Source organism: Calypte anna, chromosome Z (assembly GCF_003957555.1).
Source record: "Calypte anna isolate BGI_N300 chromosome Z, bCalAnn1_v1.p, whole genome shotgun sequence".
In the NCBI taxonomy this organism is placed as follows: Eukaryota; Metazoa; Chordata; class Aves; order Apodiformes; family Trochilidae; genus Calypte; species Calypte anna.
Window position 1 is genome coordinate 12,545,810 of NC_044274.1, and position 25,558 is coordinate 12,571,367.

Genomic DNA, 25,558 nt, shown 5'->3' on the forward strand with positions numbered 1-25,558 from the left:
TTTCATGAGCTAAAATAAACACAGCTGAAGGATACAAAATGACACTGTCAGAGTTCTTTAAGACATTTTTCCTGATGGGTCTCTTGTTCGAAATTCCTGGTGGGGTGCAGCTATAGAGGTGCACATTGCTGCAGAATGATACAAACCTGAAGGTGCAGGGTGACATCTAGTGACAAACTGAAAGAACCTTTAAAGCCCAGATATTCTCATTAGGCACTGACTTTGTCTAAAGACTTTTAAGTATCTCTCCTCCTCAGATAGCTAACCAAACTCTTAAGGTAATAACGACCTCCAATTGCATTTCCGGGTTTCCCTTTGAAATGCCTCTTCACTAGAAATACTGCCTCACTTTCTCTTTGAGTTATTTTTTGCACTCACTTTAACAGTAAATAAAATTCAGTCCCCTTTATTCCTGTTCATGACTGTCTGCTTTAAAACCTGATTATTCAACTGAGTGCCTGTGCAGAAGCTCTGATCTAATTGATAACCCTGAGCTTGAGCAGGCACAGGTACGGGTGCTGTGCAGCTCAAGGCCATTAGATTGGGAGTTTGCATTTCTAATTTAAAATGAGGGTTATTTCTCTCCTGCTTCAAAGGAGATTCCATTCAGAGGCATTTATTGAAAATATATTTTTATTGTGATTAAGCAGCTATAAGAATCTCCTCTGGCTACAGTCTTTGCATCAGCCGGTGCCTTGACCGACCATTGAGATAAAGTCTGCAAGAAAAGTCTGTGCGGCCAGTTAACCCATTCCTTTGCTAGGTACCATGCTCCCTAGTTGCAGGGAATTGTTTTCCTTAGAGGTGTCTCTTTCAGATCTTAAACAAATGTGCATAGCTGCAGATTCTTTCCTAAAATCTTAACTGTCAAATAGAAACCCACAGGATGGCTGAGCAAACTGGGCCAAAAAAAAGAGCTGGAGACCAAAAAAAGAACAAAAAACAAGCTACTTCAGTTGTGCAAGTTTTTTTTTAAAGACTTTGACTATCTGCTTATGGGACACTGCAGACTAGTTAGGGTAGGAATTAAAATAAAGGTAGCTCACTCTGGTAGCAACTCTCTCCTACACTCATGCATTCCCTGGGACAGTGATATATTATTTCTACATGGAATTGTGTTTTTCCTTGCATAGACCAACTGAATGACTACATTTATTGTGCAATGATCAAATTATCCATTCAACACTGACTTATAGCATCATTGTTCAATAAACCTTTCGAATTTCCTTCAGAAGTCACATCTGACCTAATGTCATATAAAACTGGAATCTTGCAGAAAAATTACTGCTTTGTCTCTGTAGCTGTGAAAAAAAAGTCTCTGATAAGCTAAGGAAAGAAGTTTGAAAATAAAATACCTTCAAATTTATTTTCAAGCCAAATCCTAAAATTGGGATAATAAGATTTCTATCAATTCATAGCTACCAACAATTAACCCAGAGTTAAGAGGATAGATGTCATGTTTCACAAGGTGGGCAACCTGTGTAGATTCACACTGGACTTCTTAAAAAAGAGGAGAGTAGGTATGGTTAGATCCCCCACTCCTTTCAAATCTGTCCATCCCTGGGAGATTGTAATGGCACAGGTAGCTAACCTTTCCTAACTGCCCCAGGGGCAGGGTTAACCCTCTCTTAGTTAATCACTTTTAACAATCCAGTTAATGAGCTTAACCTCTTCAATTCTTTGTGTTACTCTAAGAGCAAGACCATTGCCCAGGAAGCTAATACAAAACAAAACTTCACTTAAAATTGGTCAAGATTATAAAGGTCGTCAAGAAACACAGAATAGGATTACTCTCCAGGCACCAGGCTGCAGCTATCAGAACTTAGCAAAATAGTATTTTCATCAGGTTACAGGTTAAATGGAAATGTTACCCTTATGTACCAAGTATAACATTAGAAACGAGGAGAGAGAGAAAGAGATGCATACATGCACACATATCTATATATAATGTTAGGCTAGAAGGGACATTAAGGATCATGTTGTCCAACCCTTTTAATATTATTGTTTATATGATGTGTCTCAGCACCCCATCAAGCAGAGGCTTAGAATAAATATAGAGAGAGACACAGATAGATGAAGAAAGAGGGGACAGAAAAGATATCACCACCCTTGAATTAAACAATGATCTTGGCATGACCTTGTGGCCCTTGGATGGTGGGCATGCACACCCAGCATACTGGGGCTGCCCCACTCTTGGGAACAGTGTCCAGATGGCTTATCAAATGAAGATCCCACCAGAGCAGAATGTCCAGTTCATCAGGGCAGTTGTTTTCAGACAAGTATTAATTTCAAGACTCTAGAATGGGGAAATAATGTCTGACCAAGCTGGTCACCTTCTCTGATGAGACAGATGACTTTGTGGGTGATGGCAGAGCAGTGCTGTTATTTATCTTGACATAAATAAGGTTTTGATGCTCTCTGTCCTGACATCTCCAGAAATCAATACTGAGAATAGTCCTATTCAACATCTTCATAAATGAGGTTTATAATGGGACAGAATGCACACTCAACAGATTTCCAAATATAAAAAAGTGGGACAGGTGTCTGATACACCAGAGTCGTGCCACCATTCAAAGGGTCCTAAATGAGCTGGACAAAGGGGCTGGCAGGAACCTCAAGCAATTCAGCAAAGGGAAATGCAAAGTCCTCTCCCTGGGTGTGGATAATGCCCAGCACTGATACAGGTGGGGTCTGATTGTCTGGAAAGCAGCTTTGCAGAGAACAACCTGGGGATCTTGGTGGATGAGGTGAACATGAGCAATGTGCCCTTGTAGCAAAGGCCAACGACACCTTGGGCTGCCTTAAGCAAAGTATTTCTAGCAGATGAAGTGAGATGATCCTTCCCATCTGCTCACTCTGATGAGGCCATGATTGGGATGCTCAGGCCAGTTCTGGGCTCCTCAGTACAAGAGAAAGACGAATTTACTGGAGATGCTCCAGTATGGTGGAGAGCTGGGAACATCTGCCATACAATAAGAGGCTGACAGAGCCCAGGTTGGTCAGCCCAGGACTGAGGAGGCTCAGGGGGATCTTTTTGATGTGTGTAAGTATCTGATAGTGTTGGAGGTTAAAGAAGATGTAACCAGACTTTTAGTGTTGTCCAGGAAACAGACACAAACTGAAATTCAATACATTTCATTTAAACCTAAGGAAAAAAACCCTTTTTGTTTTTTTAATGGTAGGTGTGGTCAAGCATTGGAACAGGTTGCCCAGAGGCATTGTGGAATCTGCATCTTTGGAGATGCTCAGAATCTCTCTCAACACAGCCCGACTAACCCACTTTAGCAGCTCTGCACTGAGCAGGGAGATTAGACTAGGTCATGCCCAAAAGAAAGCTCAACTATTCAGTGCTTCTCTTTGATTCTTGGATGGCAAATAGATTGCTATGGGTATGTCTTTGTACCAATACTAGCTCATTTCTGTCTCACATGAAATTTGTTCTGAAAAGCCTCTAAAAGCTTAATGCCCTCAAATCATCTTCCACTCTGTATTTCAAGTCAGCTATTACATGCTTATGGTCATAAAGATTTTTCAAAACTGTTTAACTGCTTTTTATTTCTGTTGAAACAGCTGACAAGGCTCAGAGGAAATGTACTCTCCCTCATGCCCATCAAAAGGCATTTCCTGCTCAGCTTCAGTCCTGATTCATAGGGAAATCCAGTGATGCATGTAGAGATAAAGAGTGACCCATCAGCTCCAACTAAAGCTAACAGGGATACTACAGCACTGCGTTAAATAACTGCTTACCCTGTACAGCCAATCATAAATAGTGAGAAGAAGAATCGAGCTTGAATTTCAGCTTTGGGATTGCATTTTCAGAAATGTAGATTGAAATACTGAATTTTGAACACCCTTACTCTACATTAATTCTATGTGAAATATACAAAAGACTGAGTTCCTCCTCAGAAAAAAAACAGCACTCTTTGATAAGGTGCTTTCTCTCTCTCAAAGATAACTATGGTTTTAACACCAGTTTCAAGGCCATGTTTTGCAATACTACAGTAATCTAACAATATCTGAGATATATTTCTCAAAGGTCTATTTATCAGGATTGGTTGTTAGTTTGGAATTTCAGCATTTATTAAAGAAAGGAACATTTCAGCCTTTAAAAGCCCTGGCATCTGATAACTTGCAAGTTAAATTGGAAGATGGTACTTCTTTTATTTAAAAAAAAATATTCTGATCTGAATGTCAAAAAACAAATCTCTAAAATAATTTGAGATACACTTACACCTATATGGTGATCTGCCAGCCATGCCACTCCAGACTAGTGCTCCCAGCCTTCAAAAAAAGGCATCTCTTCCAGAACCTTTTCCTTTCCCTCATGCTAATCCTTATACCTCACAGTTCTGCTATTTTTCCCTCTCCTCCCCTGCACCTAATGAGCTGTGTGGCCCTAAAAAACAGACCTCAAAGAAACTGATGCTGCCTATTTTCCTCTCTGAGTGCCGTGACCACTGTTCCTGCCTTTCAATGCATCTTGCCTGTTCACAGATATCACAGAATATGAGGGGTTGGAAGGGACCTTGGGAGATCACTGAGTCCAACCCCCCCTGCCAGAGCAAGGACCACCTCGTGTAGGTCACACAGGAACACATCCAGGTGGGTTTCAAATGTCTCCAGAGAAGGAGACTCCACAACCTCACTGAACAGCCTGTTCCAGTGCTGACACCCTCACAGTGAAAAAGCTTTTTCTCTGATTGTTATCCTATGCTCCAACTTGCATCCCTCTCTCCCTGTCCTGCCATTGGTCATCACCGAGAAGAGCAGAAGAATTGTTGTCAACAAAAATTCATCTGCCAAACAAATGCAGACTGGCTGCACTTCAGGACTGACTCTTGTCAATAGAACTGAAGGTGACAAAGGCTGGATTATACCATGAATTTAATGCTAAGCATGTCCTTGGTGGGATCCTACAGGCATATGTCCATAGGGCAATATCTTCATTGGGTTACAGCCAGCAGCAAGCAACTTCCCTTGTTTGTCTACACATGAAATAGGCGAGCTGAACAGCTGCAGTGCATGGCTACAAGGCAACCTCGGAGTAAGATGAAACAGAGAAGGTCAGGATTGGGGCTCGAAAGCGATGCAGGGGCAGGCAGCTCCTGGACGCTGGAGGAGTGCTATAATGTCATTGACCACAGGGGGGCAACCAGACACCCAGCCTTTGGGGAAGGAATTAACTCGGCCTTTAGAAAGAGAGCAGCCCCGTTCCCCCTCCTCCCTAAAAGAGACATAGCATTTGATCTTTGATAATTTAATTACCCTTTCAAAAAGTCCTTTTTCTTGTTTGTTTGTTTTGTTGTTTTTTTTAGAAAAGGTCACAGATTTCCCTCCTTGAAAATAAGAGGCAAGGTCTCCTTGTCTCAGTCTACTGTGCCATATGGAGTGGAAAGCACTGATTTTTGTTTTTACACTGCTTCAAGTACTTACCTGGAACAACACAAGGCAATATACTCTCGTTTGATGTCTCTGCATGATATGAAGTAATTACCTTTAATACACAAGTAAAATAATACAACTGATTAACACATCTTGCAGACCTAAATGAGTGATATGCGAAGATGTATACAACATAGAAGGCAGCAGTATTACAACTGGCTTTTCACAGTTTAGTCTGGGACAAGGGCCCCAAATATTTGCTGATTAAACATACAAAGAAGGAGCAGCTAGGAAATGAGAAATGAATGCTGGAAACTTACAGGCTAATGTTTTGCTTCATAATTTTTTATAGCTTTCTCATGCAAAAAATAATTTCATGCCCTTTTCATCCATGAAGCAACCCCTCTACAGATCACAAATATCTAATGTCATCATTGCCACAACTCCTAATTCTCCATATCTTTTGGCATGCTGCAGGGTCTGGTACTGTGTCTGCTAAGACAAAGATATTCACTATTCATACTGACTTATGTAGTCTATATGTGAGAAAAGTGACTCCCATTAACCACCCGAGGTACTTTTTTTATGTTAATGAGATCACTGTGAAAGACAGAATGAACATGGAAAATAAAACACAACTATGACATCCCTAATACTGCAAGATTTCAGGAGAGTGAAAACTTCTTCGAAGAGTTTACTTGCATGACTTGCCTGCTTATTAAATGACAAGTGACAGGCCTTTGTAAAAGACATAGACATACAAAATCAAGTGTCATGAAGAAAAGAGGCACTTTGTTTCCTGCATTGGCTTCATTCAACCGTGAATGTTAAAATCATAGGAAGAAGAATTGGTTATCTCAAGATATCTCATCTTCATCTAACAATATAATTTGCTTGAACACAATATAGAGAAGATCTTAATTTATTTGATTTTATGTATCTGATTTATCTGATTATCCCTAATTCAAAATAAAACCAGATGAGAAAGATCAGACCCAGGTTTATTCTAACCTTGCAACTTGTACCATTGGAATAAAAGCTAATATTAAGTACAATAACTGACCATATTGATAACTCAAGTTTTACATTAGTTTAGAACTTGAGTTATCAATATGGTCAGTTATTGTACTTAAAGAACAGGAAATGTGTGACTTCTTGAATTACAGAATCACAAGATTGTCACAGTTTGAAAAGACCTCTAAGATCACTGTGACCAACCATCAACATCCCCCCAGTAAAACAGATAAACAATATATATCAGTATCTGTATCACATTGCCCACTAGAGCATGACTTGAAGTGCCTCATCTACATGGTTTTTTAATACTTCCAGGGATGGTGTCTCCACCACCTCCCTGAGCACCACGTGATTAGGAGCAGGATAGTACAATTCTTCAATGCCTTTAACATTTTTAACATTTTAGCATTTCTATTGCTGAAAGAAATACTTATTTTATCATTTTTCATGAATTAGTAACATTTTAGATTGTTTTCACTAACACCTGAAATACACTTTCAGCTTGGGCAACGTTATAATTATTCTGTTTTAAGCACTCTTTTCCAAGTTATACATATTTTTTTGTCTGCTTGCTACTTTTTATGAAGACCCATTGAGAAGGATACTCTTTTAAACTCCTGTTAGGAACAAGTATAGGATTCTTTTTTTTATGAGTGGTACTGATTCTATTGTGTTCTGTGTTCTGTAGCATGCAGTGCATTTTAAAAGGAATGATCATGAGAAAGATGGTAATGTGAGCTCCTGGACCAGCTTATTCTGAATAAATTCATAGATAAAAGCACTGATCTACATGATGGCTACAGCTCTCTTCTCTCTTCAGGTTCAAAATTCTTGTTTTGCTACAGATCAACAGTCATTCCATGGATGATTCAATGCCAGCTTTCTCATTGTGTAATAGAGTGGAGATAGCACTGACCAGTCTCATTTTATGTTCTGATGTCATTAAACTCAAAGAAAATATTGGCCAAGATACAGGTAAACATTGCAAAGTTCCTTTCCCAGATTCACACTGGAATTGGAGCTTTATGTCCTCAGCTCCTGGAGCAAGGGTTTATATGGTGCTTCAAATCCTGCAGTCCTATAAAACCAGCTCATCTCCTCCTTTCTCTCTTTTTATGGCTCCAAGAAGCCTTGCTCTTCTTTTAAAAAATCCTCCTCTCAGGAGTTAGTGAGTTAATGGAAGTTAGTGAGTTAGTGACAGCATAAATTGAACTGAGAAGAAAACCATCCTTCATTTTTTGCCTTCTACTCTTTGTCCCAGTTGAAACCCTTGTGCTGTAGTCATCTTAGCACCTACAAAGTGATTCAAGCACAGTCAGGTGGGCTCAATCTTCCAAAATTTTTCTTCCATGGATGTGACATGAGTAGAATTCATGAAGACTCACAAAATTATAGAAATCATAGAATGTGGCTTTTTCATAAGGCATGAGGAAGGAGCTGGGAAGGAAGGTAAGGTTTGCCAGGTACTGAGCCCCATTTTGGGCCTACAGTGGAGGCACAATCATCAACAAGGCAGCTGAGCCTTCTTAAAAGTAATAAGATTTTCCCCAAGTAACTTTTTTTCCTGAGAATGAATGACTCTGCTCTTAAAAAAAGGATGAATTTGGTTCATGTCTCCAGAGGCATCTTATGCTCAAATCTAACCATCTATTTCTGGTGTTGCCAGTTCTATATTATGTAGAGCTAAGAGTTGATAAGCTCAGCAATGAATTTGACTGAACAGCATTCATGAATGACACATGTGCAACATTAGAAAAAAACCCTAAAACCAAACACCATACCTGTCAAAAGTCTCTCTCTGTCACTGTTCTTAGCAGCACTGCATTAGCATGTGGCTTCATGCAGCTTAGCATGTAATATAGCCAATGGATATGACAGTTTCCAGGACAGAGGAAGCACAGCATACGTATAGGGTATCACTTTCACAAACACAAGATTTTCAGAACTCTAGCAATACAAAAATAAGAATGAAGCTTCATATGCAATTAAATACAAATTACTGGACTTAACTGTACAATAATTCCTGATAGTGCTTTGCAAAACTGAATTTATTTACAATATTCTGTGAAGAGCAAAAAAAAAAAAAGTTTCACTCAAAGCTAGATGCATGAAGGAAGAGATAAAACAGAGATGCTACTTTCAGGTAAATACTGTCCAGTGTCAAGATTTAAGTGCCTTACACTCATTCATAAGATTCTTATTTTTGAAACTACAGTATCAAAGTCAAGAGTCAGGTTTTTAAGAAGGAAGAAATGTCAGCTGTTTCCCATAGGTGGATTGTTTAGGTGCCAACACATGGATTTGCAGGGCAGCTTTGGGCAGACTTTCATGACAAGGTCAATCAGTGCTTTCATTTCATTTATACAGAAGCAGGAGGATCCAGTATCAAATAATTACTTTACAGATATGCTTTTAAACAATAGGCTTCAAAAATTTTTTTTGTTTTTTTGTTTTTTTCTTTTTTTTTTCCCTAATGATTTTTTACTCCCAAATCTGTTTTTCACAGTAGCTGGAAATTACTTGATCCCACTTAGCAGGACTAGTCCTCATGATACAGTTGTACCCTGCATGGCCTCTGATGCCTGTTTGATCTTCCTGCATCTTCTGACTACTAAAGTGAATAGCTCCAGATTTAAGATACTTGAAAAACAAAATAAGTAATAACTTTCTTCCTAACTCTGATAAACTCAGTTTATCATATACTTCTACTAAATTCCACAAATTGGTAATGGGAAGTTTTGAAATGACTTCTCACGCAGGACATTGAGATACCACAGGCATGCACACCATCATGTGTAATAGCATGTTAAAACACTGAGGCCAGCAGGAATGAAGTATATAAAGCAGTCAAAATACAGAAGCTTTCGGTCTGAGGCATTATGCAACCAATATTATCAAGAAATTCATGTTTCCTCCATTTTATAAAGCTCTGGAATTGCAACCGCTCTGAGGAGGTCAGGGAGGAAGACATGACAGCAGTATTAGCATGGCAACAGTGCCAATGCTGCTGACCCAGAAACAAAACCCTCCCCTGGGAAGAGTTCTTCCAGTCACTCCCCACATAATCCTACACATCAGTACAGTCCTAATCCACGTATCGAACACAGAAGGCAACAAAGCAGGAGCCGATCAGTGCCACCATAGACGCCGAAATCACAGTGACCACACTGCCAGCCACACTAACCAGGAGCCCCAGGCCCACACCCAGAATGATCTGGGCCAGCTGGACCATGCAGGTAAGAGCAGCACAGTCAATGCCCTTCCCTCTCTCATACTCTTCAGATGGTTCCCAATTCTCCAGCTTCAAGCTCTGTAAATAAACACAGAAAAAAAAAAACCCCATGAAATAAGATCCCCCTGATAACTTGCAGCCCTCAGACAATGTGCAGCAAGACAGGCCAGTAGCTCTCTGCCTCCTTTCTGTTTTTTTTCCTGCTTGTCCCGCAGAGGTTACAGAATCCAAACAGGTATTTTACAAGTTATAAGGTCTTTTCCAAGCTCCCCCCAAATTGTCCCTTTTCTCCTATCTTCAGTTTTCCCCTCTACCCTGTTTCTCAAGGGAAGGACTGAAACTCAGCTAGAAAAATTAACTGTTTCCTTAAAGTTCAGGTCTACTTCAGATCTAGGAAACTGACATTTCACAGTGCAGGAAACCCAATCATGAGTAATTCAGCTCCAATTCTTATCATTGAAGGAGACCCTCAAAGGGATGTTAAGGTGAGTTATACTATGTCCTACACATATCTAGAGCATAATTAATCATAGCAGAGCACTATGCTCTGATGTTATGCCTCAAAGCACATAAAGGAGTTCAGTACTAAATTTTAATGTCATGCTTTTCTTACTGGGGAGTAGGGGGGAGAAATGATAAAAAAAAAAATGTCCAGACAAGGATTTTTCTGTATTACAGAAGACCATTATTATCTGCTGATTACCAGTATATCTGCTATGATACACAGACCAGAGCAAAAGGCTTCATTATATGCATAATAAACATAATTTTTGCTTTTCACAAGACTCATTACATTGCCTTTTAGCTATTGCAACACAAAGCTCAAAAGTACTGGATATAAACAGTTTCTTCCTAATCCAGTAGACAAAACCAAATTTGGATCCTTGGGAACAGCAGTGTGGAACAGGAGCTGAAATGGCAACATTTTAAAACCAAGCACATGATTTTTGTAGAATCGACAGTGAGGGAAAATGTCAGGTTTTTTGTTTGTTCGGTTTGTTTTGGTTTTTTTTTTTTTCTGGACTAACACAGTCCTTTCATCTGAAGTAGGTCGAATTTTAGACACTTCTTTGTTTTTTATTTACAGCTATTTTGCTGGGCTGTGCCCACTGTTCCTATGTGCCCATAGTTCTGACCACAATTATATTAATGTGTAAGTGAATGCAATCTTGCTCCTCATGTTTCCTCTCTATTTTTTCCATTTTGTACATTTTAGAACATTTGAGATAAATCTAATTCTGTTTACTTTAGATCTAAATTAGAATTCTATTGTCTTTTACATCTGCAAATGGCAAATGATGTATGGCAAATACCATACATCAAAACAGAAGCAATCCATTGTCTTACAAGTGACTTTGGAATCTATTAGCCTTTTAAGGTTCATACATACTTCAGTATATTTTATTTCGTATCTATCTTGAAACAGCTCTGAATCAGAGATAGACTACAATTTTGCCTTTACTCCCCCTTTCTGATTTGTCTAATGCAAGGTTTGGATTATGATCTCACCCTAAGCTGAATTCTTTCCCTGTCCTTTTTTATGTCTTTCTACAACTCTTCATTATGATTGTTTTCTGTTGGAAGGAAGAGGGAAATAAACTGAAAAATTAGGGATCAGATCTATAAAATATTTAACCACAGTGAAACATCATCCTAGGACTCGACAGAATAATTTAAGAGGTTTTTTGTATTAATCATTCGGATGGTGATGCTTGAAAGTTGTACAGAACACAGGATATGTTCTCGAGGACATAATCTAGCCCTGTGCTGGTGTCAACCATGTTTTTATGTTGTTTTTCAACAGTTCAACTTTTCCTATATTAATTTCTTCAAATATCCCCAGATATAATAAGTTTTCCTAAATCCTCCTAGTTCTCCTTAATCCTTCTTTTTTCCAGCTCTCTCGTTAACTTGAGGGACTTGAGATAACTTTTCCATTAAAGAGCTCAACACTTTACAAGATTTGAAGGTCCTGCTGTGCCTTGTAACATGATATGAAGAATGAACACTTTTCCAGATTTTCCCTGAAAACCAGATTTCATGCTGTGGAGGACTGAAAACCAGTCCCAGACATCCACAGAGATAATGAGAATGTGGTATATAATTGAATACTGGACTACATAGAACCGCTTGTACATTATTTTTTATCTTTATTAACTAACTGTTTTTGTAATACTTTGCAGTTAACAAAAAATTCTGCCAGCTTGTAGTGTGGTTAATTAGCTGAAGGAACTCAGAAGTTTTCAGCTAATACAGATGAAAGAAAGGATAGAAGAAAGGTGGGACCTGAAGGGAACAAAAAGTGGAGCCCAGTTCTACTTATTGCATGAACATATACTGTGACTGACTTGTTTCCATTGTGATGAGAAATAATTATTTGTCTCATTGCAGGACTATTCCAAGAGTTTGGAGCTGGGACTTGTCAGAAACTTCCACTCGCATCATGTGTCATCATAAATAGCTTGAAATGAAATTTTAAAACTGCTCACCAGTTCTATCTATTTTTCTCTCAAAGTAGACTAAACAGACACAGACAGATATAAACTTACCCTTCCTTAAACATTGAACTCACCTCTTCTTCCCTGTGATACTCTGCAATGAGGTGGAATGGCACTGTGTACAGTGTGCTGGACATGACACCAAAGAGGGAACACAGAGCCAGAGTGGAATAAAGGTAGGGAAACAAACCAATTAATCCAGTACCCAGTCCAAAAAGAAGATATCCAGTGAAATAAAGTCCCTTTAATCCTATATATGGCAGAAGGAATTTCTGCAGGTCTGTGAAGAGAAAGTGAAAATGCTGACAAAACTAAAACAGAACAGGTCACATTTCATCAGGGAGTTTCTTTAAGGTTTTTATTTTGTAAAATGCAATGAAGGGTATAATCTTACTAATTTTGGAGGTTGCCTCAAATTATTTAGGGTATAAACTTGCCAAAGAATTCTTGCTCTCTCTGACGATAGTCTTATTCTGGCAAAGCCATCTCCAGGCAAGAAGTAATTAACAACCATTCTGGAAGAACTGCCCTGAATGACAACCTCAGACATTTCCTGTTTGATTGTAACCCGAATGTTTGGCATCAGCCTCTGCCTGAGCTGAGAAAGGAGCTACAGATATGCCTGTAGTTATGCTCCAAAGAGGAAAAATTTCCCTCAAGTCTCCTATAGTTGCTCAGTTCAGTCCCCAAAGTGTTACTCACTTGTGTCTTCAGGTTGCTAGTAGCTGTTTTAATGGTTGGTGAGAACAACGGTGAAATTTATCTGTAGACCTCTGCTAGCATATTTGCACAAAATTTTGGAGAGCAAGATTCATGCTTCTGGCAAGAACTTCTACTGCATTGTGAAAGATTCATTTTATGAGGAATGCAGATGAGGAGAGGCCACCAGAGGGACCTTTTGAGAAATTACAGCTACAGCATTGCTGGGTGAACGGGCATCTCAGAATGATGGCTATGGCATCCATTTTTGTCTGGCATTTAACTTCAGGACAGTTTTCAGTGTTCTGGGGCAGTTCCCATGCAGAATAATGTCTTACTCTCAAACTGACCCCTCATTACCCCTCATTATGTGGTCATAAACTGTTCATGTTAAGGTACAAATTTCTGCTAATACTGAGAACATAACATCCTGTCAAGTATTAATGTGGAAAAGAATGTGGAAAAGACCCCCAGCTAATCTGGCTTCTTCCTTCTTGCCTTTTTTTTTTTTTTTTTTTAACAATGGCAAAAAGCAAACAGTTTAAACACTGTTGGAAAAATACAGTGTTGGAGTGCATTCCTGGGTACTTACAAGAATAGAGTGATGAAGAAATTGCATTGATGCATAGCCCCCAGCATCCCATCTCTACTCCTGTTCTGTAGGTAAGGTAAAGTGTGGAGTTATGAGGTGCATAAGGACTACCCTGGTATACAACCTGCAAGAGACCACAAAGATCTCAGAAGACAAGGATGGACCGCATGTACATAACACTTCTTTCTTATGGAAACAGGTTACCCAACACAGGGATTCATCCCCTGTAGAGGCAATAATTAACACCCAAGAAATTTTTTAAGCAAGTGGTCTAACTACCCCTTCACAGTTCTCCAGGTTTCACACTAATTTCTTCCAGATTCTCATACCCCTGATTCCTCCTCACGTAGACCCTCTGTATTTTCCTGTCCACTGTACAATGATTTGTTTGCAATTTTTCTGTTGGGTGTCTTATTTCTTACCTTTTCTCTCTCCACTTTTGCCCTCTTGCCCTAGCTTTTCTTTCCCTAATTTATTTACAATTAATTTTTTTAATTTTCTCTTTCAGGCTTACTCAAACACACTCATTTTTCCACCCAGTGAATGTCTTAGTTTCTTATCTAGGCAAGTTGTTCATGTGCTCTGCAGGAGAAAAAAACTCCCTCTAACCTACAGAGACAAGGAAAAAAGCAAGGAGGGACTACTAAGTGGAAACCACAGGGAACAAAGAAGTAACAATGAGAGGATTTGTGCCAGGAGTACATTTGTACCCTGAAAGAAAGGAGGCTCACATAAGCAAGAACACAGGCAGGGACATGCAGTCATACTGCCTGGGGCTGATGTGGAAAAGAAAGCACTACATATCACAGTGGCAAATAAATGCTGGAAGAGGGGACTAAGGGAAAGGTTTAAAGACACATGTCAAGGACAGAGCTTTCAGCTTCCAAGTAGCTCACTGTGTGCTAAGAGCAGCAGAGCCTGAGGCCAGTAGGCTGCCGTGCAGATGAACAGCCTTGTGCTGACAGCACCCATGCTCCAGGATAAATTTGTAATAATAGTAATCCAAACAACATGGGCACTGCTTGGTTTAAGAAACAGACCCTAGTTAGAGCAGCTCTTGAAGCCAAAGCAGAGAATTAGTGTGGCTGGAACTGAGAGCTTCACTTGAAACAGTCAAATAGATGCAAATAGCCTTGCAAAAACTGAAAGGTTTTCCACAGAGACACAACCAAGAGGCTCGGAACAAGACACTGAGATCAATCAGCTGCTGTACAAAACTCTCACTGAGCCATCCATTCTTAGCTGGTCCTGTCACCACTGCCATTTCTTCAGCACTACAACACTGTGTCATTTCTTTCCGAGGGAGGAGGAGACACTAGAAGGAAAGGAGAGTGAGAGGATGTTAGGCTTTTACCTGTCCCATGAAATCTGTGAAGAAGAGCATGTTGGAGAGGAAAGCCATCCATCCAAAGAGGTGGCTCACGCAGAGGTACCGATAGTGGGGTGGCATGTTTAAAAGAGTCCTCAAGAGTGACTTAAGAGTTATCCGCCTTGGTTCCTAAAAGCAAGTATGTAACAGTGACATTGAATTACTGGCCTGAAGGCTAATAAAATAACTGAAAGCAAATTAAGAAAGACTCTGCCTCATTTTACTGCTTAAGTTTTTTATTTTTTGCTTGGGAACTGAATGTCCTTCAAAATATATTTGATATTTGATATTTGCCTAACAAAGTAATCTGGAAGATTCATAGAGACCAGGAGATCTTGGGCTTATGTAGTAAGGATGTAATGCTTCTTGATGTTATAATCAGTAGCATTACTATGTACTTGTATAGCCAATTTTCTGCCAAAACACAAACCACAAAACACAAACCACAAATCCACTAACCAGTGGGTTTAAAAAAAACCAAACTAAAAACAGAAATAAAAATAATTCAAGGAGACAATAAGCTTTGAATTGGTAATTTAAAGTGGCCATAGAAAATTAATGAAATTAAAAATACTTCCTGAAAATTACAATATATCTGATGTGGAATAGCACACTTTTGAGAACTTCTTGTCCCTCTCTTCTCCCCTTTGCTAAATTCCCTAGAAAAGTTCACCTATTCTGGCATATCATCATATTTCCACAATGCATTGTCCCCTACTCCATGAAGCTGGAAGAGACTGATGCATCAAAGGAGATGCAGCACCACTCAGAATCCTAGCATGCAGAAAACATGAGCTCCAGGACCTGAACTCCTCATCTCAGGGGAGAAACAAGTTGTCCATCAGGCATTTATCACACACAATTCTTACTGCCTTAAAGCTCCTGCATGGTTGTTTGTGTTAAAGAAAAAAAGGAAGGGGAAAAAAATATTATTTGTGCATCATGGAACACTTCCAGTTTTCTCTAGTGATGTCCAGAGGCAAGAGTATTGGAAGAGCTGGTAAGAGAAGCTGTATGGTCATAAAATGTGAAAAAAACCTAAAAATTAAATTTATTACTGGAAAGCTGATCTTTGTCTTCAGTTTGCTGTGAGATAATCACATTTTTTACTGCCCTCAGTGTTCTGCTTGCTTTTCACAATTTTTCTTTCCTTTGAACTGCTGCAAGCTGCTCTATAAATAATCACCACATATTCAGTTGGAAAAGACTTTGCTTCAGTGGGAAGTTTTTAATCCTCATAGGAATGCCAAAATTCAAGTTGCTGACTTTCACCTTGAACAACATTGCCCAAATACCTTGGAATATCTCTTGGCATCACTGTCTCTTTTAAACAGAGTAAGTTTTATTTTTTTCTACAGTTATAAAAAAACAAACAAACAAACAAAACCAATCAAACAAAAAATTGAATATTGTCTCATTACTGTTATTTCAAGGATAATTTTCACTTGACTTCACTGATTTTATTTGCCCAACTCTTCCGCACAGTTCTTTAAAACAGCCTTTCCAACCAAAGTGTTAGCATAAGACCAAGGAACTAAAAAGGAACTACAACTACTCCCCAGTTATAAACAGTAACTTGACAGCTAGAGAGAAATGCTTGCTTTCAATTTAGGCATTCTAGAGAGTGAAAATGGAAACTGAAATGTTAAATGCACACATTCAATACATACCAATGAACAAACCCCACACTAATTAAAATTTGTGCTGAAGTTTGCCTCCATTTACATGCTTTACCCTTCAAAAGCTCACAATACCCAAACATTTTCTCTATAAAATCACTGCAACTCAAGGCTTAAGATGATTCAGAGGGATCCAGAGGGACCCAAATATTATTTGGGTTTTGTAGCAGTCGATCCTGAGTAATTTTGCACCAAATTAAAAAACAAGAGATTAATCACTTTGTATCTCTGCTCATACTGTAACAAGTGAAATCCATTAATAATCATGATAGCTATTAGCATGTAAGAGCACAGTCCTTAATTTGGAAGATATAGAACCACAATGCCTGTGGTACAAAAAAGAGTCACAGAAAAACAGGAAACCAAACCATTTCTCCAAGGAAGCAATTACAGGCAGTGAGTGTCTAGAATTTATACATGCCGAGGCACATCAAAGAAACATGAGACAGTTTAAAGCACTGGCAGCCTCTGGCAGGCTGTCCAGCTAAAAATATAGACAGGAGGGCAACGGCACAAGCTGGCCCACAGTGGATGCCAGAGCTTTACCTCAGGTTCAGACATTACTGATCCAGTGGAATTACTTCTTGCCAAGGCAGAGGCTACCCCAGTCCATAGTCTGCTCCTCTTGATTTCACTGCATATGGTCTTTCTTCTTCATTTACCTTCCTTTCTTTAGAGCCCACATGGGCCAAGCAGTCAATGACACTCTGCATCTCTGACAATTTGGAGGATGCTCAGAGTGAACAGTGCTGGTGAAGGATGCTGGCTGCTCAAGTTGGCCTATGGTGGGGAAACAGGGACAGCATCGTAGCGTGGTGCTAGCCATATTCTCCTGAGAAACTGTTGCTTGCTGTCCCTCTCTGTGATAGGCTGGTATTCCCATCAGGCAGTGCTCATCTTTTATTCTACCTTTGTGTCATATCTGGTTGTAATAATATTTTTCTTTGAGTTAGGAATGCCAAGTGCTATTATAATACAAATGAAAAGTAGTAAAAGATAATATACCCCTTTTATTTGTAGCTTAACTATGAGTTTCGGTTTCTAACTTGTAAGTACCTGCACATTCTCAGTATTTTTTACCTGATTTATCAAGACCTGTATCAGGGATAACCACACATAACACCAAGAGATCACAAGTGAAATTAAAATGACAAGCAACTGTTTCATACCTACTGTTTCACTAGGAGCAAATACATAACATTAGCCTTTGCTTACCTAAGCTTCCATCAGAGTGCTGTGAGCATTCCTAGCACCAAAAGTCAGTAACCAGACAGTAAAAACTACTATTTGTTCCCGACACCATTACAGATACGGACTCCCTGATATCTTTTCCAGTAGATTCACCTTTTCCTAGTCCCCTTAGATTGAAGCAATTGCTCATCAATATGCAGCAGAAACCGAACAACAGTGATGATTTGAAAGCACTCACTATTCCCTCCCACCTAAAGGTTCTGCCAAAGACACAACTTCAACATTGCTTGAAAATAAAACTAAAATTCTGGAAGATGGGCAACACTGCTGTAGAAGTACCAATTTTAAACACACCAGTACTGACAATGAATCCTTAAGGAAATACTGAGCAGAAGTGTAACTGGAATGTTTACCAGACCAGGGAACAAACACTTCATATATACTATGTATATAAATGTGTGGACTTCAATGGGAGCTACAGTTTTATATCAAAGATTAATGGTCTGTAGTCTTGACTGCAATGTGACATGAATTCTGTCAGGACTTAAGGACAGAGCACATCGTCTTGACAAAATTCACACCAGGATAGCAGGAGACTGGCGTAGAGTAAAAACTTGAACCCGGTTCTTCCTCATCCCTGCCAACTGTTCAAAGCATCAGGACTAGTCTGTCTCATCCCTCTTGCTGGAAATGGTTTAAAAATTTAAAAAATAAGAGAAAAGCAAGCAGGCTTTCTACTGACCCTGTATTTTAACAAGGATTCTTTTTCTCTGTGTGTGAAAGGGCTCCAAATAGTTAGCATTAGCTAATGAGAGGATCTCCAGGGACGGGGTGATAGGGGTTACAAAATCATCTATGCACTTACCTCTCTACGTGATGTATCAGCACATTTCCCTGGTGCAGCTTCAGCCTCTATTTCAGTAAATGCTGGCTTTAGGCAACCATTCCTGATGTCTTCATCTATAGAGCTATATTTATAGGATTTAGTCATTTCCAACAGCAACTTTTTCTCTTCATTTTCATATCTGAGTGGGACTTCAGGAATACTGTGCAGGTGTAGAGTAAGGCAGATAAGGAAAACCAAGGCTGCGAGTAAGAAAATCATCTGGAATTCCGATGCCAAGGAAAATCCTAGTACAGCTATAACCCAATCCATTGCACCTGTCAGGTAACCCAGGGCTCCTCCCAAACCTATGGGGGTGGGAAAACAGGAGAAAAAAGATCTACTGGCATTGATAAAAAAAAAAAAAAGAGACAGTACACAATACTCTCAACATGTGACCCTCTCAAGAAATGTTTGAATAATCAATGTCTAGATATTAATCAGAAGAAACAGGAATACTGACCTAATCACATACGTTAGCAGATACAAAAATACCTCTTAGAAAATGTCCTTAGCTCTGGTGGACAGAGGTCTCAAAAGGATGCCTGAACATATGGCACCATTGACAGCCACCTATTTTCTTGAGTTTTTAAGCTTTATTTTCTTTGAAACACTAAGTAACAAAACTTCAAATTCTCCTCAATTTTGAGTTTTTTAGAACTTCACAAAACCAACAAACATTTTTATAATTATATTGAGATTATCTACAGTTCAAAAAATTTAAAATGTGCTTTAAATAGCTGAATCTATACAGAAATGCTTTCTCCAACTGAATTTTTTTTTAAAGGAGATAAAACCAAAAGCATTGCTCGGTAGTTATTAAAATCCAAGTACATCATCACTCAGAAATCAAAAAGAATCTAATACAAACATGTAATTTCACTTACTGATCTTCTCAGAAAATAGAATACAAGGTAAATTGAGAATGCTGCTTTGTGTCTTGCAGTTAATAGAATCAACACAGTCCAATTTTTTTTTGCTATTTCTTCCTTTTGTTATTAGTTCACACAGTTCCAGAGCATAATAAAGTGAACACTATTACACACAGTACAGAGCTCTGGAAGGAGAAGTATTTTTGTAGAGCCTTGATGCCTTGTTAAACAGGTGGCTCTGCAGAATGTGGACTCAACTAGGACAGAAGCATTTGAAGGACTTGGAAGCATTTCTACTCTTCTGCTTAGCAGAAAGTATGACAATGTATGGCAGCTCACCTACAGAACATGGGATTTTTATTGCATTCTGTGCTTTCCATACCTTTTTTCCCTCTTGGGTCTAATCATCACTTTCCTTCATTGTGTCCTACACCATTTTACAGGGGCCTGTACCCTCTCTTGCTCTCATGGAAAACAATCAGGCTGTTAATAACTTTTTTGCAAAAACCTACACTAAACATTTGCACAGGGTGAATGTTTGACATTTGAGGTCATCTTTGCATACTGTTTTGACAAAAAGTAATCATGGTATTGGGATGCAGAGTGAGTGTTGTCTGTTAGATTTGTGCATTCTCCTTTCTTGTCTTAGTGGTCATAAGTGTCCTAATTGCAAAGCTATCAATTTTCACATTGAAACCTTAAGCTGAAGACAAACTGGACAGCAAAATTTTGGAGGTACTTAGTATAAAAAGAAGGAACTAACTGGTCAGATTTCTGTCTGTCTCTATACCGGGAAAAATACATTTAAATTGCATGGAAAGGATATTAAGATTAGATTTTAGGGAAAACTGTCTAACATATCAAGTGCAGGAACAGACTGTCATGGCAGGGCTGCAGAACCCCATATCAAATGAGGATTTTGGGAACAGGCTAGGTAATTATCCATTCAGGAAGGATTAAGATATCAATGATCTTGATATAGAGTGTGCTGGACCAAATAATGCAGAAGAATCTGTTCCAGTCTTATTTGATGTGATTTGTCCCACATTCCTTTTCACAGCTCAGTACACAAATGAATCAGCTAAATCTGTAGCTCCGAATTTGGAAATCAAACCTTTTTTGTATCATCAAAGGAAAAACTGAAATCAGACTTCTGTTGGAGGCAAGAATATACCTAGAGACTTACTTCCTTCTCTATCCAAACGTGATTGCTAAAAATCTTATCTGTCAGTTTCTGATGGATAGTACCTATTTTGTTCCCATGTAACTTTAAGGTCACTTATAATCTGTGTTCCCAGCCACAGCTATTTCATATATATGTAAAAAATCCACTTGTTGCCAGTAGCTCCTACACCTCCTACACCTTGACTAAACCAACTGACGCTGGATTTAAGTGCCTCTGGTCTTGGTATGGCTCAGTAGCTACCAAAATCTGCATCCACATGAACTGCATAAGTTCTCATCTTCTCTGTTTTTTGCCTGGTCCTTTCCCTAGGGACTGCTCCCAGGCACAGCTGGAAGCTTGAGTCACATTAGAGATACACAGACTTGTGTGTCTTTCCTGTGAATTTTCTCAGTGCAGGTCTCACATAGTACAGGTTCCCTTCTGTAACTCAGCAAGGCTTCAAACATGTATAGAGACAAATGAAACTCTTAATTCATTTCTAAGAGCCTGGACTGAACCACTTGGACTTATTTTGTAGAAGCTGTGAAGCTCTGCATTCTACACAGAATTGCCATTTCTATACAGGAAGAGAGCACATACTGGAGGACTGCTGAAGACTGGAAATCAACTATACTGCTTTGTCCAGCTCTTGCTCCGTGTCACATGCTGAGTAAAATCTATGTTATGACAAGGAAACTAGTTGCATCCTTTAATTTTTTCTTCACAAAAAGAAAATCAAACCAACCAACCAAAACCAAAAACAACAACAAAAAACCCAAACCGAACCAACCAAACAAAAAAACCTAGAACAGTCTGAATAAATAGTACTTTATGTTTTTAAACAATTAGTTGCTTTTACCAAAATCATGGCTATGTTGCTGTAAACATAGCTGTTGCTATGTTTATGCTTCCAGCTTCCTGCAGCAGAATTCTTGTAACAGGAAGCAAAAGTTGCTGTTCTCTGGAGTAGAGAAAACCCAGCAACAAAAGACTCGTGACTGAAGTGCAGGATCAGATGATCAGTTCATTCAAGATTAGAAACACAGTGAGAATAAAATCCATAAAAACCTTCCCCTCCTTTGAGAAGTAGGGAGAAAAAGAAGGGATCTGAGTACCTGTAAAGAGGGCGTGGTAATGCAGACCCCTCTCTTTATCCTGATGAGAGCAGACATCAAATAAATATGCTTTGATGGGGCCATCAATAAAATCAGCTGCAAAATCAAAAAGCACTACTCCCAGCATGGTAGTGACTATTGCCCATGTCCGCTGCTTGTCCCTCTGATCGATGAAAGCTACAAAAAGAAAAACACCCTCATTCTGACAGCAACAGTGCCATGTTCCACAAAACCACATTTTACTATTCTGATCCCTCCAAATCTGAACAATGCTTATTAATGCACGAGAGAGCAGTGATACCGGAATCACATCAGAGAAGCAGGCTATCTGAGTCTGTACACTGCTGAGCCATGCTTGTTTGACTTACTGCTTTGAGTCAGCGTAAGCTCAAGGTACTCCAAGATTCTCAACCAAGAGCAACACTAGCCTTACCCTACTCCTTAGCACCTCCACACCATGCTCAGGTAGCCTGACATACATGCATTTTATAGTACTTCTTTGGGGGTTCTCTAGATCATTTGTCTGATTTGTTCCGTTGTTTTAGGTAATCAAGTGTTGACTGTAACATCTTTTTTTGGGCAAATGAATACAAGTATAATCAACACCAATGATATTCATGGAGAGAACAAATCAACCCATAAAAACACATACCTCCCCCCTCTGCCAAGTCATAATGGCAGCAACAACCTTCTATCAAGACTTTGAGATTGTGCATCTCAAGCTGAAATATAACAGGATCTAGAGATATCACTCCTATTTGATTTTGCACATTCCAGGTGTGACAGTCTCCAAATTGCTGTTTTCTATTAGTCACCAGCATAACCCATTTCTGAGACAAGCCAGTGCCACAGTAATCAGAGATAGGTATTTTGAACACTAACCAATCTAAAATAGGGATTAACAGATAATCAGTTTGGATATGTAACACATCGCACAAACAATACTGATCTTATAACTTAATAAGGTAGAGTTTAGTTCTTAAAGGTATCTCTGGGCCTATGCAGTGCTTTACTGTATGAACTGATTCAGGCAAGAAACCAACACACAACATACTGTAATCACATGCACAAACAGGCTCCATAACATGCAGCATCAGGACTGAACCCCTATGAAGGCTGCAGCGTTCCTCGGCCCCTTCAACACCACTGAGTAACATGACACCCCATTTTAACACCCTGTCTGAGCAGGGAATAAAGGACACCCCCCCCCTCTTTTCTTTTAGATTAAAAAAGCTGGGATGAGTTTGGTCTGTCAGCACAGCCCTCACTTACCTGAGATCAACATGTCCCCATTGAGGTACAAAGCCATGCCTAACAGCATTATGATGCCCAGACCTACAATGAAAGGTCGCCTCCTTCCCCAGCTACAGGTGCAGTGATCACTGGCAGAACCTACCACGGGCTGCAGCACGAAGCCCAGGATAGGGCTGATGAGCCACACCAGGCTGTAGAGGTTCTTGGGCAGCCCTACACTGAGCAGCACCGGCGTGACAAAGGCGGCTTCCACAGCATAGCAGAACTCCCGGCCAAACATAGCCATGCTGTGCATGATCAGCCGTCCCGCTGCCCGCTTCCTGGGCACCACTGCTCCAGTCCTTGTCACAGTTTTCATAAGAGCCTCTTCATTACCCCCAGAGCTGTCCATGTCAACGTTGGTCATCTCAGAAGGGAGTGGGAGAGACCTCTGTAAACTGTCTTGCGTTAAGGTCATGGCTCCGGCTATGCGCAGCTCTCCGGCGAGTCGGTGCTGCCTGCCCTGGCTGACATGGAGCCCGGATCATATGCCGGGTGGGATCGGTCTGTGCCGGGGGAGGGACTCACATACTTTCATGGCTCTGCGATCACAAGTTATGAAAGGAAGGGGGTGGGGGAAGCGTGTGTTAACATTTGCAGGATCTGAGCTCTTGGGCATCTGCAGGGCTCCCAGCTACCCACAACTGAAGAACCACTGTTCAGGCATGAAATGCACATGTAACAGGAACATGCATCATATGGGCCAGGCACAGACTGACACAAAGCTGTTCCTCCTACTGCTCTAAGATGGCTGTGATACCAGGAACCTAGAGCTTTCAGCTTTCTGTCCAGCAGACAGCACAAGCTCGGGGCATAATGCTTATCTGTGATCGAATGGGAGGAGAAGAATCCGTAATATATATCCTGAGCACGATTTAAATGCAGTTCATGAAGATAAGCGAACCTACCTGTTGCCCTGAAGTGTCAGTGGCACACAAATACCCTGGGAGAAGTCTGTCAAACAGGAGCTGGTATTTTTCTGTATCAGCTCTGTGCCTCCATCAATCCAACTGATTATTTTCTTGGTTTATGAAAATCAAAGGATATCAGGATCACTCAGGTGTATTTTTTCAATAATCTTACCTGCCAAAATAAGCCTTTAAAAAATACCTGTAGTGACATACCAAAACTGTACCTCAGGTTATACACCAGAGTGAGGCAGCTGATGCAACCTATGCTGAATCATAGAATAGTTGGGGTTGGAAAGACCTTTAAAGCCTATCTAGTTCAACCTCCACTCTGCAGTGAGCATGGGCATCTTCAGCCAGAGTCCCATCCAACCTGACCTGTGATGCTTCCAGGGATGAGTCACCTACCACCTCTCTAGGCAATCTGACCCCATGTTTCATCATTCTCATTGTCAAAATTTTATTTCTTGTATGTAGTCTACCATCTATAATCTACTATTTTACAGTTTAAATCCCCTAGTCCTTGTCCTATCACTATAAGCCTTGGCAAAAAGTCAGTCCACATCTTTCTTGAAGTATTTAAAGGCTGCAATAAGGTCTTCCTGGGGCTGTCTCTTCTCCACAGTGACCAATAACAACTCAGCCTGTCATCAAAGTTCTCCAGACATCTAATAATTTTTGTGGCCCTCCTCTGGACCTGAACCAACAGGGTCTTTCCTGCACTTAGGACCCCAGAGTTGGACACAGTAGGTGGGGTCTCAGCAGAGCAGAGGGACAGAATCACCTCCCTTCACTCTGGCCACACTTGTTTTGATGCAGCCCAGGCTTTGATGCAGTTGGCTTTCTGGGCTTCAAGCACACACTGCTGGCTCATGTCCAGCTTTTCATTCACCAGTACCCCCAACTCCTTCCCTGTTTCTGATACTTGGGGGATTGCCCCAACCTATGTGCAGGACCTTGCACCTGGCCTTGCTGAACCTCATGAGGTTCACATGGGCTGGATTCCTGAGCTCATCCAGGTCTCTCCAAGTGTCCCTGTCCATTAGGTATGTCAACTGCACCTCTCAGCTTGGTGTCACCCACAAATTTGCTGAGGATGCACCTGATCCCTCTGTGTCACTTGTGAAGATACTGAGCACTACTGGTCCCAGTGTGGACCCCTGAGGTTAACCTCTGAAGTTAGTATGAGTTTCCAAATTTATTTCAGCAATTCTGAGGTGAAAGCTTAGGTGGACTACATTTGGAAGTGTTTATTGTTCTTCCACACAGTACGATGCATCTGGGACTAAGAAAATTGTCAAATCTTACTGTTGTGTATAATACTCAGTAATTTACATTAAAATGATTAACAACTGAAAATTTAAGATGCTTTTGCTGATTGTTTATCTGTTTTTTTCAGGACCTACTAAATAATTCTGTGTTTCAGTCAGGTATTTATGTAGCAGAATTTTAAAAGTCTTTTTTTATAGTAACAATCCTGACACTTTGGCATGATACATGTAAAATGAGCTACAGTAAATTTTATCTTTGGAAGTCTTTGTAAGCAACAAGCTAACCTTCAGCAAGGTAAATAAAATGATCAAAAACCTCAACCCCCTCATATCATAATTCCTGACGTGAGACTAAAAAAAACTACATTAAGGCCATATACTTATTCTTTTTT

General features: G+C 39.9%; 1 protein-coding gene across 1 annotated transcript; it reads right to left on the reverse strand.

Annotated features, from left to right (window-relative positions):
* Nucleotides 1-9,484: 9,484 nt before the first annotated feature.
* On the reverse strand, nucleotides 9,485-23,405 carry SLC45A2 (solute carrier family 45 member 2). Its single transcript, XM_008496448.1, has 7 exons — nucleotides 22,967-23,405; nucleotides 21,695-21,871; nucleotides 18,525-18,850; nucleotides 14,775-14,918; nucleotides 13,421-13,544; nucleotides 12,204-12,409; nucleotides 9,485-9,709 (listed from the first exon to the last, which is right to left on the reverse strand). The coding sequence occupies exons 1-7, from the start codon at nucleotides 23,403-23,405 to the stop codon at nucleotides 9,485-9,487; spliced, it is 1,641 nt and encodes a 546-aa protein (XP_008494670.1).
* Nucleotides 23,406-25,558: the final 2,153 nt, after the last annotated feature.

What these genes read in the sequence shown, in the direction of transcription:
- SLC45A2 (XM_008496448.1), bottom strand. Translation starts at nt 23,405, where the DNA reads ATGACCTTAACGCAAGACAGTTTACAGAGGTCTCTCCCACTCCCTTCT. An exon ending in TTACCACGCCCTCTTTACAG is followed by an intron (nt 18,851 to 21,694) that starts GTACTCAGATCC and finishes CCACCCCCATAG; the next exon opens with GTTTGGGAGGAGCCCTGGGT. An exon ending in CTGATACATCACGTAGAGAG is followed by an intron (nt 14,919 to 18,524) that starts GTAAGTGCATAG and finishes ACTTGCTTTTAG; the next exon opens with GAACCAAGGCGGATAACTCT.